Source organism: Lepus europaeus, chromosome 15, assembly GCF_033115175.1.
Source record: "Lepus europaeus isolate LE1 chromosome 15, mLepTim1.pri, whole genome shotgun sequence".
Taxonomy (NCBI): domain Eukaryota; kingdom Metazoa; phylum Chordata; class Mammalia; order Lagomorpha; family Leporidae; genus Lepus; species Lepus europaeus.
In genome coordinates this window covers 17,158,025-17,177,543 of record NC_084841.1, presented here as the reverse complement: position 1 = coordinate 17,177,543, position 19,519 = coordinate 17,158,025, and the positions used below count along the sequence as shown (strand labels likewise).

At 35.6% G+C, this 19,519-nt stretch overlaps 1 protein-coding gene across 2 annotated transcripts in view; it reads left to right on the top strand.

Moving 5' to 3' along the window:
- Nucleotides 1-19,519, top strand: part of CDH12 (cadherin 12) — a 293,010-nt gene that overhangs the window by 186,278 nt on the left and 87,213 nt on the right. The window contains exon 3 of one of the 2 annotated variants that reach the window (XM_062211771.1): nucleotides 10,851-10,970. The exons of the other annotated variant lie outside the window; for it this stretch is intronic. Within the exon in view, the coding sequence (XP_062067755.1) occupies nucleotides 10,851-10,970 (120 nt within the window). The remainder of the gene's footprint in view (nucleotides 1-10,850; nucleotides 10,971-19,519) is intronic. 2 annotated transcript variants of the gene reach the window in all.

The window sequence follows — 19,519 nt, the reverse complement described above, 5'->3', positions numbered from 1 at the left end:
CAAACTTTGTTAATTTGAAAGCAACAGTAATACAACTCAAAATGTAAAATAGCGCACCAAAGGGGATTTGTGGTCTCAAGTGATCAGAAAGATTGGAGGTTGAGCTTCATACAGGTTTAATCAACGCTTCATTTTCTTTCCATTGATTCTAGTTTGTGGCTTCTTGTGTATGATGGTATCCAGTCAAGTTTCCATCACAGTATTAAAATAGCTGTAGCAATTGCATTCCCATGCACACTAATGTCCAGAGAAAATGAAAGAGCATATTTCCTAGGAGGCCCCAGCACATACCTACCCTAGTTTTAGTATCTTAAAATGGGACACATGTATACTCCTTAAACAATCACTAGGGACTGGTGAAAAGAATGACTATGTGTGTTAATGTAAACTTCAGACAATTACTTTGATGAGAGGTAATTTCCATTATACACTCAAGTGTGATATACACAATGCCATATGAATACCTACAAGGACAGTTTATAAGACTAGGTAGGCTTAATGTTGAAGGGAATTACCCTAGTGTCCACTAAACTTATATTATTATTGTTTCAGAATTAAAATAACTTGCACAATATCATGTATCTATTTAATTCAGAATGGGTTATATGATTCAGAAATTCTGACTCTGGTTGATATACACTTAAACATATATACATTAGATATACATATTTAAGAGACATACAAAACTAGAGTGAGGCAAGCTGATGGATAAAAAAGAATAAGAAATTATATATACATAATAGATTCATAGATGATATAATGATATATAGGTAGATAGATAAATGATAGATTTCACTTAATGTGTCAGAATCATCTAATCAAATCAAAAGAAATCATTTACATGTAAGGGGTATATGTTAAATAAACTCTAATTGGTCCCATTAATTGATGCTTAACATGTTGGCTTAGTACATTTAACTCAAAAGTAGATTCCTTTTCATTTAATAGGATGCTACACCTTAAAAAAAATACAAAGCTTCCTGAATTGTAGCTGAGAGCCACTAAGTAAATGTATTTCATATATTTCATCATTATTTTTATGGAATTTCCTGACAACATCTATGAAAATAATTTCCAAATGATATTAGGTGTAATTAGGATGGCATTGTGCCATTGCTGTAGGTTAGAGTTCAATGTGTATCACCAGACACAAGTATTAGCATTTATATTGGCATTCATGGTATAGAATTCTTAGCACACAATGGAGAGACAAAGTGCTCATAAAAATGAGTTCACTTATCCATTAAAGTTTGAATCACAAGGTGTAAATATGTATAGGTTAAAATGTTTAGGACATAGCTTGGAAGAAAGTTTCCTAACCTTAGAGCTTTGGAAACCTTGAGCTGAATAACGAAACATGATTTGATGCATTAGGTGTGCTAGGGTGACCTGGACTGGGTTGAGCAGGATCAGAGTTGGAGGGAGAGAAAAACAAAATTGCCTATTTTGGTCTTGAAAGTACAGTTTCAATGGGACATAACTTCTACTCTGGGGGAATTTTATAAAATTGTTATTTTCAGTCTGTTTGAAAAGTTCTGATTCTTTTACATGGATTTAACAGATGTTCAAGTTCTTTCATGGGTCTTCAACAAGATAATCCAATATTATCATAGTTGACTTATTTTCATATATAAAAATATATATTTAAATACATTTATAAATACAATATTTGGTTTTATTTATTTGAAAAGCAGAGGAAGTGCTCCCATACATGGGTTTACTCTCCAAATTCCCCCAATAGCCAGAGCCAGGAAACCAATCTGCATCTCCCATGTGGATGGCAGGGATCCAATTACTTGAGCCATCACCAGTGCCTCCCAGTGAGTACATTAGCAGGAAGCTAGAATGGAGAGTGGAGCCAAGATCTGGACAGAGGGACTCATGGGATGCAGGAGTTCAAAGTGGCATCTTAATAGTTGTGCCAAGGGGCTGACATTGTGGCATAATGGGTAAAGCCACTGATGCAACTCCAGCATCCCATCTGGGCGCTGGTTCATGTCCCAGATGCTCCACTTTCAATCCAGCTCCCTGCTAATGTGCCTGGCAAAGCGATGGAAGATGGCTAAAGTGTTTGGGCCCATGCACTCATGCAGGAGACCGGGAGGACGCTCCTGGCTCCTAGCTTCAGACTGGCTTAGAGTTGGACGTTGTGGCCATCTGAGGAGTGAACTAGTGGGTGGAAGAACTCTGTTTCTCCTTTCTCTCTATAGCTCTGACTTTCAAACAATTGATTAATCTTAAAAAAAAAAGAGTTGTGCCAAATGCTTCATCAATTTCCAAATAGTTAAAATATGTATCTCAAAATTAACTTTTTAAATACAACATAAATAAAATCCAGATCAATGTTTGGGTATTAAAGGGTAAAAATTGAGTACGAAATTTATGCTAATATTACACTTTCAAGAGTGGCCACTCTATGTGTGACAATTCCGAAGTACAGAAAGTAACTATGTAAGCATTTATTATATAAATTTCATTAGAGCACAGTATATGGAGAATGCTATCCTAACTATACTATTTATTTAACTCACTTAATATCACTAGAAAATGGGTGCTTTTTTTATATTTTTGCAAATGAGGAAGAAAAGCAGAAATAAATTTGCTCGAGATCACATAGTTGACTAGCGGTTGATTGGGAAGTCATTAAATCTGGGCATTTTGGCTCCAGAGACACAGAGTATAATCACAATGTCAACTATGCAGCCCCTCCGAAGTGAAGGGCCTTTCTAGGGAAATTGTGAATGCACATTATGCGTCTCAACAGAGATGGAAAAAATTCCCAATACCTGGCATATGCAGGAAAAATTAAACTCTCTGATGGGGGCCCAAGAATTAGTGTTCTTAATAATCGTTGTAAATACCTTCTATGCAGCTCTGGCTGAAAATAAGTTGGAAGAAAGAGACATTTACAAGTTTAAGGTGCCAGTACAAGAAATTGAAACCACAGAAAGCAGCTAAGAGCCAAATGTTCATGTGCAGTGCAATGAAACCTAATGCAAAATTGATTAAAATTCACTTACTTTAAAGACTATGTATCCATGCTCAATTTTACTTTATAATTAAATGCTATTTTACCAGACTCTATGTTTCAATGTTGTATAATATTCTACTCCTTTGCACCATCTTACATGCACATAAACAAACATCTTCCCTTTATTTGATTTGATAATAAAAATTCTTTATTACAAAAATACCACTTTACAATTCACTGCTGACTAATGTCTGCTTCATGTAATAAAATATATAATTTTCTAATTTTATTTGAAAAGAAACTTCAATTTTCATTTGCAATTTTATATGAAATGAAATCTAAATGTACTTATAATTTCATATCTTCCTAAGTGCATCTTAGCTGCAGATCCTACATAAGACAAAAACAAAAAGAAACTGATGTGCCACTTAAAATTTCTCTTTTCCTGCCACAGGTGTAAATCCTGAGAAAGATTAACACTGTACAGCCAAAAAAAAAAAAAAAAAGGAAAACATGCATTAACTCTCCTGTGATTTGCATTCTGTATATTGACTAAATCTTTTTGTCTGTGTGATTTTTAACAATGCAATACCACTGATTTTGGATTTGGTTCTTGGAAGTGAAAGCAGTGAAATTCATTAAATATTCAAGACAAGCCAAACTCCCAATTTAGTACTAAAGACAGTTCTAATGTCTTTTATGTGTATATTATTCAATTAATAAATATTTATTTTGGACTTAGTTCATAAGACATCTGTGCTGGATGCTGAGTGTACAAAGATAAATTTGACAGCACTGCTAATATAAAAGATTTTGCAGTCCAATAAAAAGGAAAGATGATGTGTTGAGTTTTTAAAAAAATCAAAATGTCTCTACTCTGATGGAAGTACAGAGAAATGAAAAAATTATCTCTGTGTGGGAGAAAAAGAGCAGAGTCCATCGAAGTGAAGTGGAGCTCAGCCATTAATAGTGAGGCAAATGTCCGCGAGGTAGCAGGACCACCTGGGTAAGAGCACAGATGCATGAAAGAGCCTCATTAAGGACAGGGAATAAGTGTGAGCACTCATGGCGTGGGTTCTCTGGCAGCACAGTTGGAATCTAATCTGGAAGGGACATTTGAAACCTGTTCATGTCACACTACTCTTAGATGCCAGTGAGTTTAGAAGATGTTTTTTAAAAAGGGATTAAATTCTCACTGGCAGCTTAGTTATTTTTGTTCTGTTTTAATTTTAATTTATTTTATGATCAAGCAAAAAATATGACCAATTTTGTGTGTTAAGTCAGTGACTCTGATGTTCCTTTGTTACAGAAAAAAACTACTAAGTGAGGCAGTTGCAGCAGGTAGATAACTGCAAAGACACATAATGCATGCAATATCTGTGCATCTGGAAAATTTATTTTACAGAGACTTTCCTGGGCCAAAAGCCTGCTGCTTTTCTATTTGTGTTCTTGTGTATTCTTTTCCTTATTAACAGTGTGTGTGTGTGTGTGTGTGTGTGTGTGTGGTGGTTATTCTTGCTGTGTGTTGAAAGTAATTCTCCATGCCTAGTGGCTCTACTGAATAACCATTGAATGAAAGGAAATATAGATGAATCAACAAATTAATGACTGCTTTACCTGAAATTGTGGGTTAGTAGGGCTCATTGCTACATTTTGTGTGAGAATGCCTTTTATCAAGAGGAGTAATTTTATCATTATTAGATATGTGACAGATTACTTCTAAGATACCTATCAAGCCATCATATTATCAATCTTAATCAAAGTACAATTATCACCTGACACATATGCATGCAAAAGCAAACACAGTTTGTAGCCTGAAAGCAAGTTGGCTGGCCTGTTCCGGGCTCTGAAACACTTATACTTACTCTATAGACATCAGAAGAGATAATAAAACTCCCTCATCTCACCAAACATAATAACCAAATATTATTTTTAAAGTTATTGATACCATACATGCACACATAGAAAAACACACACGGGCACTTTAAAAGTTTGTGAAAAAAGAAATTGTTTATTTTGTTTTAAAATTTTTGAAATCTGTACATAGTTTTTCCATAACATGTATTTTCCACAAATCATTTGAACACTGCTCATGTGCATAGATCTCAAAAATATTTGAACTAAAATAAACCTATATTTTAATTTCATTTACACAAATATTTTGAAATCTCCTTGCATACACACAAAGCAAAATCATTCAAAACAAAATTCAAACTGAATAAAGTAGTAAATATATTTTCAATAGATGTATTCACAAACATAAATATGGATGAATAATATATTGAGAATATGAGTACAGACAGTTTGCATGCATGAGTTTATATACACCCAAAAAAAATAGAAATGAACAAAAATATATAAGGGCCAAAGTTCACACATAGTATAACAAATACAAAAAAAAAGAATGAGGGCTAGTAAGAATGCTGGAAATCACATCCTGTTTCAGAAATGATAATATGATAATTAAGTTTTTGAAGTTAATATGACAGTCTCTTGTCAACATGTTGAAGTCACGTATGCATTTGGTCCAGCCACCCTGATGGTAAGAATTTGTCAATTGCTTGTCATAGAGAAAACAGATAAGATGGTCTAGACAGTGTCCACTAAAAGGACTTTTGTTTTGCTAAAATGATTTTTTTTTTATTTTTTGAACTTTATTTTTCATGCTAATTATAATTTTCACTTTTGTTACATATTAAATTTACAAGGATAGTTACATGGATATAGATATACATTCTTTATTAATTTTTTTATTAATACAAAGAGTACAAATTTCATAGGTACAATTCTAAGAATGTCCAAAATACTGTTAAATGACTAAAGTAAGTCTCAAGAATGTGGGAGTGGGGGTGGGTATTCAGTGCAGCAGTTAAGATGCACATCCAGTTTTGGGGTGAGTCCTGGTTCTGTTTCTGATTCCAAATTTCTGCTCATTTACACTTCAGCAGGCAACAGGTATTTGGGTACTTGTCACCCATATGGGAAACCTTGATTAAGGTCCAGGCTCCTGGCTTTGGTTTGGCTTAGACTTGGCTGTTGTGGCCGTTTGAGAGTGGATGAGTGGACAGAAGATCTTTATTTCTGTCTTTCTCTCTGTCGCTGTCACTCTGCTTTTCAATTAAATAAAGCAAAATAAACAAAATTGAATAAAAATGAAATGTGGGAATAATTCTGTCTCCTTTGTGTAAATAAAAAAGGAAAATATAAGGTAATAGATAAAAGGGTAGCTACTATGAAATATAGGTAAGTCTTTATGTTGAAGGGGTAGCTAAATCTATAACAGTTCTAACAAAGACTTTAAAAAACCACACATGAGCATTCACTTCACCACCTCTTACATTTCATTTTTGAACCACAGTGGAGACAGCCCTAATTTCTCTGAGATTTCTCTGAACATGCCCCTGGCTTGTGACCTTTTTGTAGCTAGAGCTGCCAGTGCATGGAATAAGGTTTCCTCAAAAAGCCTCATGAAACCAGAATGGAGTAGGGATGGGAGTAAGGCGATGTTGATCAGAGGATGAGTAAATTCTGCAGATGCAGTGTACAACTTTATGACTGTAGTTAATGACAATATATCATGTTCTTGGATGTCAACAGTGGATTTTAAATATTCTCACCACAAAATGATAAGTATGGGAAGTCATGCACATGGTATTAGGTCAATCTAGGTATTTCACAACCACATTTCAAAATATCATGTTGTACATAGTTACCATGCACAATTTTATTTGCAGTTCAAACACTAATGAACTAGAAATAGTTGCAAAAAATAACAAAAGTATTTCATATTTGCAAAAAAAAATTTCCTGATTACCATATAAAACCCCTCCTCTTGAGTCTGTTTCTTGTCCTATTCCTGTCTACACAGGGTTTGTCTCTTGAGGCTTTGGACTCTCACTATTTCACGTGGTGTTTCCCTAGCACGCTGAGCAATGTGCTTGTCATTTCACAGGAAGCCAGTGAGTGTCTATAAAATGTACTGTTGGATCAGATGAATAAATGCACATCCCTTTGAGAGAAGTCATTAAGAAAACCTGTTAAATCACTCCATTTTTTGTATATGTGATTATTGACTAACCATGTCAGGTTGTCTAGGAAGGTATATGAATTCTCAAAGTTAGGACTAAAAAGTCAAACATCATAATTTTCATTTCGATCTACACTAAAGGACATTCACTCTGATTTATGGGAAATCATCCAGCTGATGCAAACCACTTCATTTTGGGAAATTTTGTGATATGAGTGTTTGTTTAATGGCAAAATGTTAAGACCATATCCATGTTATGACTCATTTTGCAACATGACTCTGAACCATGCTTATTAATTGTTGATGTGTACCTGTTTTTAACATATACCTATCTGTACATTTAGAGTAATATCTACTACGGCCTGAATCATGTTGAACCATATGTTGAAGCCCTCATCTACTGTAGCCCGAGACAGAACAGTTAGGAGGGTAATGAAAGTTAAATGAGTTCATAAGGATGGGGACCTAATCAAATAGAGCTGGTGTCTTTCTAAGAAGTGGAAGACATAGGAAAAGTCTTGTAAAGCCATAGTGAGAAGTCAGGAAGAAAAATATTGCTGGAAACCAAATTTGCCCACCCTTTGATTTGGACTTCTTGCCTCTACTATGGTGATTGTGTTATTTAAGCCACTCTGCCTGTGGTATTTTGTTTTTGCAGCCTGAGGTAACTAGTGTAATATCCAAGTTGTCTCTCATATAGACTATATGTTATAGTCATTTAGATATAAGTGAACACCTATTAAGTTACCACTTTATTGCAGTGTTAATTAATGGGCTTCTCCTGATACAACTTCATTCTTCACCATGGTTCCATAACTTCTACTCAGCAATTCCTTTGTCCCTTGCTATAATACAGATACATATGTCCCAAACTACATCTTCCTAATACTACATCCTGGGCATTAACTGTTATTTAGTGTTCAACATATCAAGAACAAATGATGTGGTGATCAAGCACTGAGGAAGGTAGTTCTTGGAATAATACATACTCCAGATAATTAAGCTGTATGTGTGTGTTTGTATGTGTGTGTTCTTTTGAGTGACATTTTAAAATTTAAAATGTTTCCAGTTGTGCAAAATGGCTTGTGGTATTGGCATTAACTGTTACTAAACAATGTACTGATTTGCTACCCAATACAGTGCCACATGGGAACTTGAGGTGATTCAATTCTCTGTATTGGACATTCTGCTCAATGTCTCCAGCTGGCTGTGAAGGGATATTTATTCTGTGAGCAACATTCACTCTATACTTCAGTACTTAAAGCAGTTGTGTTGTCATTTTTGCACTTGAGTGCTGCATATTAGATTACTCCAGTTTCCACACGTCATTGAATGAATTGTTGATGTTGCATGCTCCTATCTCATAGACACCTAGTGTTTAATAGTGTTTAATAGTGTCAGGATCAACTGGTGTGCTACAAAACACCAAGGAAGGGTAGCTCTTGGAAAATGCTGCAGCAATTCACTAAGGTTTCTTTTTTATAATAAAATATTTTATTTTTATTTATGTTATTTATTTGAAAGAGCTACAGAGAGAGATAGAGACAGAGAGAGGTCTTCCATTTGCTGGTTCACTCCCCAAATGACTGCAATGACAGGAGGTGAGCCGATCCAAAGCCAGGAGCCAGGAGTTTCAAGCCCAAGCACTTGAATCATCCTCTACTGCTTTCCTAGGCACATTAGCAGGGAGCTGGATCTGAAGCGGGTCAGACAGGAATCACACTAGTGCTCATATGGGGTGCTGGCACTGCAGGCTGGGATTTTAACCCGCTGCTCCACAGTGCCACCCCTAACCAAGCCATCTTATTGAAGGGTATATAAAATCTTTATTTTTCTGCATTAGTTTGATGAAAGTCATGAAGCAAGTGAAAAGACAGGTGTAAATAATGGATTTTAATTACACTTGTAAACAAGAATCCAGGCATTTTAGCAACTCTTTGAGGAATTACATCGTCATCTTATTCCCTAAAGCAGGGTTAACATTTACAGTAACTGAGAGTACAGTTATTTTCAACATTGTGGATAAAAACAGTGAAATATACAAGTACAATTCCTCTTATGTGCAGAGATTTTTGTGAATAGCATGAAGAAGGATTCCTTACAAATATTTACTACTCTTATGCACTTAGAATGTTTTTCAATACTCTCAAAACAAATGATTTTTTAAAAGATTTATTTACTTACTTGAAAGAGTTACAGAGAAAGAGAGGCAGAGGCAGAGAGAGAGATCTTCCATCTACTGGTTCACTCGCCAAATGGCTGCCACAGCTAGGGCTTGGCCAGGCTGAAGTCAGGGGCCAGGAGTTTCATACATGTCTCCCATGTGGGTACAGGGGCCCAAGGATGTGAACCATCTTCCTCTGCTTTCCCAGGTGCATCAGCAGGGAGCTGGATTGGAAGTGGAGCAGCTGGACTCAAACCGGCACCCATATGGAATGCAAGCACTGTAGGCAAAAGCTTTACTAGTTATGGTACAGAGCTGACCCCTCAACATATGATTTTACATTAATTTTGGAAGAACATTTTTTTCAGAATAATTAAGTTCTATTAACATTAAAAACAATATCATAAAGGAGAAGACCATGGTTTCTCATCTTTTTATGCCACACTGTATATACTGCTGTGGTGTTTGGCAATATGTATCACACTTACTACAGAAAGTTTACTTATTAGTTTTATTTTCTATTTGTTGCTAAATATGATACTCATTTTCCTCCAGTGGTACCCACAAAACAGAACAATTCATAGCTTTACAACTGTAATGTTTATATATAGAATTGGGGAAGTACTTGCTATTTGTAGACTTCAGCTGTTAGGATTTTTTTTTTCTAGATTTGTGCTACACTAGTAGAAAAGACTGAATGATTAACTGAATAGAATGTGGCATCTCTGTTCTCCTCAAATGAAGCGATTACTTTGAATACCCCCAAGAGACAAAGAGCATTCTGTTTTAGTGTAACTTTGGAATCTTATATGGGTCCCTTTATGCTTGGTAGAGATTTCTGCCTGACGTCAGCAACATAACTACTTTGTCACAGTTTTTGATACTTCTGATTTTCATTTGTTCTCAAATGAAATTGAAAATAGTATCAATGAAGAGGACATTAAGTAGTAATAGTCTAAAAGCCCTTACAGATATATTTATGTGTATTTATGAGTATGAGGAAAAATATAGAAAATTATCACATCAAGATCAATTAATGTGTAAAAAATAAGCCCAGTGTCAAAAAAGCAAAAAGAGAGAGAGAAAGCTGTAGATAGTTTGTATGTCTGCACAGTATTCCCATGTTAATGAACACTTAGGTTAATTCAATAATGAGACCAAGAGGTGTTTCTGCAGTTATATTTGCATTTATTTATAGCTTCTCAAATTTCCTTTTCTAATTAAAGCCTTCTGAGTGCTAGTAGGCAGTTGTTGATTTGTACATTGCAACTGAAAATCACTTAATTCCCTCTAAAGGTCAGTGAGTCTCTAAACCTTTTAACCTCTCTATTAAGATCCTAATCATGAAATTAAAGCATCAATAGCAAGCAGATGATCTAATGTAAGTGTTGTTCATGTTTTCTTCAGTGTGCAAATCAATAAAGATATCTTGATGGCTTTCATTTTAATGATATAGCTACTGCAAATGAATCCAGCTTATTAAATAGATATTCAAAATGTGTGAGGTGCCCCAAAGGCTTTATTTTAACCAAATATTTTAGTTCTAATGGTAAATTATACTCATTACATCATAAACTCATGGCATTTCTGAGAAATACCAAATTGCAAAAGAAAATGGAATCCAGAGGACAATAGACATGACCTTGAGAAACAAAAACATGCTAGAGTCATATTATCTTATTTTCCAGGTGCATATGTGCTCCAGGTCAAGGCCACTGATGCAGATGACCCCACCTATGGAAACAGTGCCAGAGTCGTTTACAGCATCCTTCAGGGACAACCTTATTTCTCTATTGATCCCAAGACAGGTAAATTTTTTATTAGAGACAACATTATCACCACCCCTTCAAATATTTAAACTTTAATTAAATCTTGGCATAGGAAGTTGCCTATTCTAATACAGCAATAAAGAGTCAGTGTGTCGCATGCTAAGCAAAGAAAATCGGATCTCTTTGCTGCTGCAGAACTATTTCCCTTTGTTGGAGCTTTGTGTAGATGGAAACCTCTTGAAATATATCTATAAATATATTTCTTTGTATTATTTATAACTTTTGAGTTTTCTACCAATAGTAGATTTTTATTTCAGGTTTCTAGTTCGGGTTCAATTGTATTGGGTTTTGGCCTTATCAATATGTGGTAAGATCCCACAGCCTCTATTGTTACCTATATAAGGGTTATGGACAGTCTACAATGGAGGAAAGGAGATAGCTAACGAATATAAAAAACACCATGACCATTGATTCTGTTTCCCATATCTTTGATGCAAGTCACATTTCTAAATAAAATAAATCGTTGCAGGTTTCAAAATCAAATATTATATGAGTAGCATAAGCTTATTTTATTTATTTGAAAGGGAGAGTTACAGAGTAAAGTAGAGAGAGAGAGAGACAGAGAGAGAGAGAGAGAGGTCTTCCATCTGCTTTTTCACTCCCTAAACGGCCACAACGAGCAGGGCTGGGCCAGGCCTAATTCAGGAGCCAGGAGCTTTTCCTGGGTCTCCCAAGTGGGTGCAGGGGCCCAAGGACTTGGGCTATCCCCTGCTGCTCTCCCAGGTGCATTAGCAGGGAGCTGGATCAGAAGTGGAAGAACTGAGACTTGAACTGGCACCTATATGGGATGCTGCTTCTGCAAGCAGGGGCTTTAACTAGCTGCACCACAGTGCCAGTATATATGTAGCCTAGAAAGGACAGAAGGGATGAACATGGAAAATTTTGTATTTTTTTTTAAGTAAAATGAGGTGCCCCTGTTTCTAGACAACAAGATTTTATCCAATGCTAAATCTTCGTTAAGGAGTTACTTTGACCAGTAATCCAAGTAGGCATTCCATGTCAAACTTATAGTAGAAACTCTAAAACAACAGCTACTTTGTCAACTTTTATACAGTACATGATAATATATCTCAAGTTGAATTATACTATGTATCATATTAGCTTAAAATAATCAAAAAGTTGCAATAATCTGGAAAATAGGTTACTTTTCAAATTTGTAAATTAAGCATTAAATACATCAATTTGGATGATATGCATTTCAGAACACTACATATGCAAATAAGCTAAACCTTTCAAAATTTGTACTCCAAAGTGGTGTGAGCTAAAATCTGGTATAACAATTACATATAGATTAATTAACAATGAAGCGTATTTCTCAACTAAAGTGGAAATGCAGAACCTAAAATACATTCTCCCACCTGTAGCTGCTTTTCTCTCCTCCCTCAGACTGCCTTCTTCAAGCAAAGGGGAGACAGAATGCATCACAAAACTCAAAAAATGAGGCAGGGACTTGCTTCCTTGTGTAAGACATAAAAGAGTAGAAGAAGAATGGCGGCATTGGTCCATCAGGAGTCCCTTTAAGAAGGGAGCATTGGTGTTGAAGAAACTCCAAAAGTGTTTAGGAAAAGAACGAGTTTTGGTTTGGGTAGAATGTTGGAGACCAAAAGCCAGCCTGCCAAATGTTAAGACTCAGTGCGTGATGGGGAAATTATACCTACAATGCAGGCTCTTTGTCAAGAACTATGGTGATAAAGATAAGAAGAGATTTGTTAATATCTTTGTTGAGGAAGTTTTGTGGTTGTTTAACTGTGGGGAATTTGATAAGAGAAAAGGAAAAAACTGGAGGGGAAAGAGGTTGGGAAAATTCTTCCATGAAGTCTATGTTGGTACAAAGATTCAGAGGAAATCAGATTGTTTGATAATCAATAAAATATGTAAACAGTAATGAAGGAAAATTATCTAAAATATGTCTTTTTTTCAGACAGCATTATGGATTATCTTTCCAAATTTACCTTAATGAATAATCTGATAAGAAATGGAACTGTGGACAGCACATGTCTCTTAGATCCCTTCAACTTATAAGGGACACTTCCCTGAGACTAAGAATAAGGGAGAAAAAGAAAGGACACAGTGATTGGAGCATAAAAAGAAGGCACAGAAGATCACTGAGAAAGCCATTAAAGGGTTGCAGTGATGAACTTTGCAGAGTAAATGGGTTTATTATACTCAGAATAGGAGTAGCCAAAGAAAGATTAAGGATTTAATATAAGTAAAGTAACTGTAGATGAACTTAATTTATAACTAGACAAAATATAAAAGTCATACAAATACAAATTTAAGTTAAGCATGGGTTAATAATACAATTTCAATAGTTAAATTAATACCAGGAAGAACATAGCATGATACAAAATACATGCTCTCTGCTTGACTTGATCAACATCAACTTCAGATGGATTTTAATATCTTTAAAAAGTGTTATTTTACCATTGAGCACATATATAAATATATTTAGCTTTTATAATTTTGGTTTTATATTTTTATACAATTCCTCTTATTTACATCTAACAATGAAATCATTCTGGCATAAACTGTGTAATAGATTTTTGAAGCATTGATTTTCACTGGAGACAGAAGTCTTGCTACTAACTCTGCCTCAGACCACTAGACAGGAAAAGAGTGGATGCTGGTGCACTTCATTAACAGAATGAAAATGAGTTCTTCATATACAGACACCATTAAGAAGACTTTTGTCAAATTTATCACCTTGTGGTAGCTAAGAGTAAATCAAAAATCAAGGATAATTGCAATTTCTCAGAAATAGTCCCCATTTGTTCCAGCTGTATAGTTTCCTTTTATGATTCCTTTTGCTGTTAATAAATAAAATGCATGAAAAACTAATATTATCTAAAATGTTCCACTTTTCAGTATAGAAAACATTTTAAAATGATTCTTAAAGCTTCATCAAATCAACTGATGCCTAAAAGTTGGTGAAAAGATAAATAGATCAATTTGTTAATTATTTAAAATAAGAAAATCAAAAAAGAATTTCTTTATTGATGTTTCAGTTTGACAAACATTATTGACCTCTCTTTCCAAGCAGATAAGCAAGTTTATTTCTAAATGCTATAAACTGATGTATTCTATGAAATATATGATGAAAGAATAGCTCTTCTAAAATTTGGCTTTTTGACAATTAGTTGGCTTTACTATGAAATTATTTACTCTGATCTAAAACCCAGATGCATTCATATGTAGTCAAATGATTGTTAAATGATATTTTAAAAGCTCATAATGTAGATAAATATTTATAACACTAAACAATTATGCTGATTATCCTTAATGTATATAAAACATTTATAATGTTTATCAAAATATTGCATCATTTTATTACAAAATTATTACACTTAATGTTTATTAAACATTAAAATGTTCCTAATCTATAAAACATTAAAAAGGAAAAAGTACTATAATATTTTATTCAGTGCATGAAATGGAGATGCTAAACATCTCCATAGCATTGGTACTAATTATTCCATTTAAGAAAACAAATATTACTCTGAATGATTGACTGCTACATCCTTATTTATGTGTAGAATTTTTAAATGTATTTAGGTTATTCTATAAATGATTACAAATAACTAGTCTAAGAAAATTAGATATTGCTATAGTGTGTTTTGTTTGATGTATTATTCTAAATTATATGAGCTGTGCTTGAGAAAACTTTTTATTATTTTATCTCAATATTAACTTACTAAAGACCATTTTGTATTGTAGTAAAATAAATACAATATAAAATTTATCACTTTAACTATTTTAAGGGTACAAATCAATAGCATTGAATACATTTACAATACTATATAACCAGCACCATCATCCATTTTTAATACTTTTTCATCGAAACATGAATTTATGTGCATTGTAAAACTTTGTACTTAAGAAATGCCCATGTTTTCTCCTTGCAAAAAAATAAATTTGTATACACTTAAAAACACATATGAATTTAGTTGTGTGATAGTAGGGTTGCACTTGCTACTTTTTAAAATTATTATTATTATTAATTTATTCTCAGGATCTTTGCTTTTTTAGCTATCATCTTTTACCAGCGATAATATTCTTTAAGCTTATGTTGTAACAGCAACATTTTCCCACTTTCTGACTGACATCTTCTTAGGTACATCAAATGTTAAGCCTATGTTACTATTGTAAAGACCTATATTAAAATGAATGCATGGGTCACATTTTAGCTAATATTTTATAATATTAGAAATATATTATTATTGCTTAAAAGTTATTTTCATGTTAACTCAGAATTTGTGCAGAACTCAGATCCTTTAATGGGTGTAAGAGAGAGTAAAAGAAAACATCTTCTTCCTCTAAGGGCAAATAAGAGAATGTTTACCCACAAAGTAGTCCTGCCTTTAGCATTTTTGCCAGAATGAATGGATGGAAGCAGTAAAACAAAAATTGATTATAGACATAGCAAGGGCAAGGAAATCAGCAAATGCTAAAAAATCCAAGGGGACTTCCAGAGATTCATGGAAAAATGAAATTAAAAGATAAGTTTATTTTCATGCAAAAAGAAGTCCACACAGTTTGTTGATAAAATATATTTTCCCTGAACTTTTTAAGACCCCTTGTGAAAGGAAGGAATAATATGTTCAAAGATATGCAATTATTAAGATAATACATCCCATGCTGCTACTTATAATATTTTGAATATGTATAGTAAAAATGCATGGCAAGAATTGCACTGCAGACAATGACTTCTTTGTGTTCTGCGTTATCAGACTTCAAGAGGGCTCTGTATGAGTACTGCTTGCCTTATTTTAAAAATTATAAGGTGTTCATATTATCATACTAACAATGTTTGACCTTGAAAAACCAATATTCCAGGGGTTGTGACACATGCCTTCAAGAAGTTTTTGAGTAATGATATGGAAGAGTAAATAGCTGTATTCTGTATTGCAATAAAGGAAAAAAGCTCGCAATGGCTAGTGTATGTTAAAAAAAGAATTTTGGCTTTATATACATTCACCACACACACACACACACACACATACACACACACACACCACACAAGGTAGCACTTGCCATAAATAACATAAATAAGAGAGATGCGTCCTGAAATTGTGAGCTTTGCATTACTGGACTTGTGAAAGCAGATGACATGGCCTGGGGAAGCAGTAGAAGATGGCCCAAGTCCTTGGGCCCCTGCACCTGCGTGGGAGACCTAGGAGAAGCTCCTGGCTCCTGGCTTCAGATTGGCGCAGCTCTGGCCATTGCGGTCAATTGGGGAGTGAACTGGTGGATAGAAGACCTCTCTCTCTAGCTCTCTGACTCTCCTCTGTGTAACTCTGACTTTCAAATAAATAAATAAATCTTTTTAAAAAAAAGATGACAAGTGATGATCTGATAGATCTGATGATCTGATAGATGATCTGATAGAAAATTATTAATTTTCTTAATTCATATTTATTTGTTTTTTAAAGATTTATTTATTTATTTGAAAGTCAGAGTTATTTAGAGAGAGGAGAGGCAGAGAGAGAGAGAGAGAGAGAGGTCTTCCATCAGATGGTTCACTCCACCATTGGCCACAACAGTCAGAACTGAACTGATCTGAAGCCAGGAGCCAGGAGCTTCTTCTGGGTCTCCCATGTGGGTGCAGGGGCTCAAGGATTTGGGCCCTCTTCTACTGCTTTCCCAGGCCTTTCCAGAGAGCTGGATTGGAAGTGGAGCAGCCAGGTCTCGAACCAGTGCCCACAGGGGATGCCAGTACTGCAGGCAGCAGCTTAACATACTATGCCACAGCACTGGCCCTGCCCAAATGCATGTTTATTTGTAACACATGTACTGACAGATGCTTTGCTACCGAAAAGAGATGAATCAAATAGATTCTTAAGTAGTTTCCCATCTATAGTATAAGGTCATCAGATGCTCCGAAGATTTCATTTGATTCTATAGGATGCAATTCTTTTATACAAAGGCTAATTTTTAAAAAGATTTATTTATTTATTTATTTAATTGAGAGGCAGACTTACAGTCAGAGAGAGGGAGAGATAGAGAGAAAGGTTTTCCATCCATTGGTTTACTCCTCCAATGGCAGCAATGGCCAGAGCTGAGCCAATTCGAAGTCAGGAGCCTGGAGCTTTTTCCAGGTCTCCCATGCACATGCGTGGGCCCAATTACTTGGGTCATCTTCTGTTGCTTTCCCAGGCCATAGCAGAGAGCTATATTAAAAGGGGAGCAGCTGGGACATGAACCAGCACCCACATGGGATGGTTAGCCTGAAAAGCCACCACAAAGCACACTGAATACCGGAGTTAAAGGAAAAGTTACATTCAGATTGAGGAAACCCAACAGGATGGAAGGAGAGATAAAAAGAGGTGCCTATGTGAAAAAACAAGCTTTGTTATAGCTTTATAGGACTAAGGGTATGAGAACAGTGAATCCTGTTACAGTTAGTGTGGAATTGCCACTTGTGGTTGGGTCATTTGGTCACCTGACTCCTGGTAAGCCAGGCTGGGTCCTAGAGAGGCTGAATCCATTGCACAAGGTGGTGGCTGTGTCAGAGCCCAAGATGGCATCTGGAGCTTGAGATGCCTCCCAGATAGGATGGCACCATTTTACTAACATTCCCCCTTTTGTTTTTTATAAAGCAAGTGTTGTATGGGATTCCATCAGCCCCAAAAGCCCAGGAGGGGTGGAAGGACAATGATCTGTCTTCTAGAGCTACTTCATGCTGTCGTGGGGCAATGTCTCAGGCTGCAATCTCCTGGATAGGGACTTGAATATATCCCTGTAGTAGGATTTGGTTGAGCACCTGGTTGGTGAAGGTTCATTCCATTATCACCTCCTGTGAACACTGAAACAGAAAAGGTAGTATAAAAGCCAGGGTGAGAATAGCAGCCAATGGTCCTGAGTCGGATTAAGGAAGTGATTTAACATTTTGTTCTACCTGGCCCGATTGATTAACATAATAGCAACATTGTTCTCCCAGAAAGATACAAGTTTCCCTTTTTTAGCTGTTATAAGGTCTAAAAGCCAGTCTGTTCTGTAGTACCACACCTGTTAGTGAGGGGATTTGGCTTTGGAGATCTCAGATGGCGTCAGCTGAAGTTTCAATGGGCCTAGTGACTATTATTGGCAGAAACTGATCAGATTTGTGAGTTGGAAGAGGATGCCTTCCAACATACTCCCTTTTCTGATCATTTGCCCCTACCTGCCAATCAAACTACGTAACCACGCCCATTTGGAAGTGAATAAAAGGCTTGGAGCAAGGCAGGCCTGCCCTTGTTGTCAGGTGCCTCCTGGCAAGCAGCCTTCCGCTCTCTGCTTTCCTGCCTGTGCTGAGTTACCTGTGGCTGCTCCCAACTGCACGCTTGCTCCATGTGGCTCCCAGCCTGCTCTCTGCCTGGTATGGACCCAGCTTATTTTCTAGGCTTCTTCTTCCTTAAATAAAGCCTCACTTTGCTGTGTATTTTTCTCACTGAGTAAATGCTGAAACTGTACTATGTTGCCTGTTTCATTTATAAGCGGCCAATATTTAGAATCCTTATCTGAATATATGGCAAGAACCCTGAAACGTTGAGTAAAGGTCCCCTCTTGTAAACGTAAGAGTTGTTTTGGAGTCAACTGGTTGAGATTATGTTATGGCCCAAAGCTGTTCCTGAGGTCACTACTGAGGAGAGGGGAGCTGCGAAGCTGATCCCAACCTCAATGGGAGAAAGGCCGCTCGGCTCTTGTGGATAGAGGGGTTTGTCTGTAGAAAAAATTCTGAATAATCATGTTAAGTGGGAAGAGGACCACCATTACACATGGGCCAGTAGTGGAGCCACTGATATAAGAGTAGAGGGTGTGATTACGAAAGAATGAGGCCCTAAGTGGTCTAGACAGGACAGAGTCATTACTAGAGGATCTAAGAAAGGTGCTGTCTAAACCACAGGCAAGTGTTTCCACTGAGAGGCAAACGGAAACTGACAGAAGGGGCTTGATAATAATCAGGTGGACTTTAAGGCCTTGCCTATTATGAGGCCCAGACCTATACAAGATAGAACAATGAAGCAGTTTCAATAATAGTTTCTTAAAATCTAATTGTTTTTAATTACCATCAATTGACTACAATTTTTTTCTGCTCTTAGTAATCTGAATTAGCTTTTGAATCCAAAAATTTCTTTGTTTCGTAACCTCCTATGACTTCCTTACCAAGAACACATTTCTATACCTGTGACCTTTTCCAACTGCTGATTTCCTTGATTTACATTTTGAAATAACCATTTAAAAATCTCCAAACTAAGACAATATTTTTTAAATAAGGTAACACATCAAATTCAGTCTGTTACTTCCAAGCAGTGTTGAACTATTTTTCATAGACAGTTTATGAAAACATAATTGTTAACAAACCAAATAGTTTTTCTATAGAATAAAAAGTGTTTAGTACCAATGTTTACATTTAGACACATTTATCATGTGTCTTTATCCAATGTACATTTAACAATTACACCTAGAATACTGAATATGTTGATATTACATCATACCTCCATCTGAATTAAGGTCAAAATTGCATTTATATGGAATTCTACTCCTTTTAG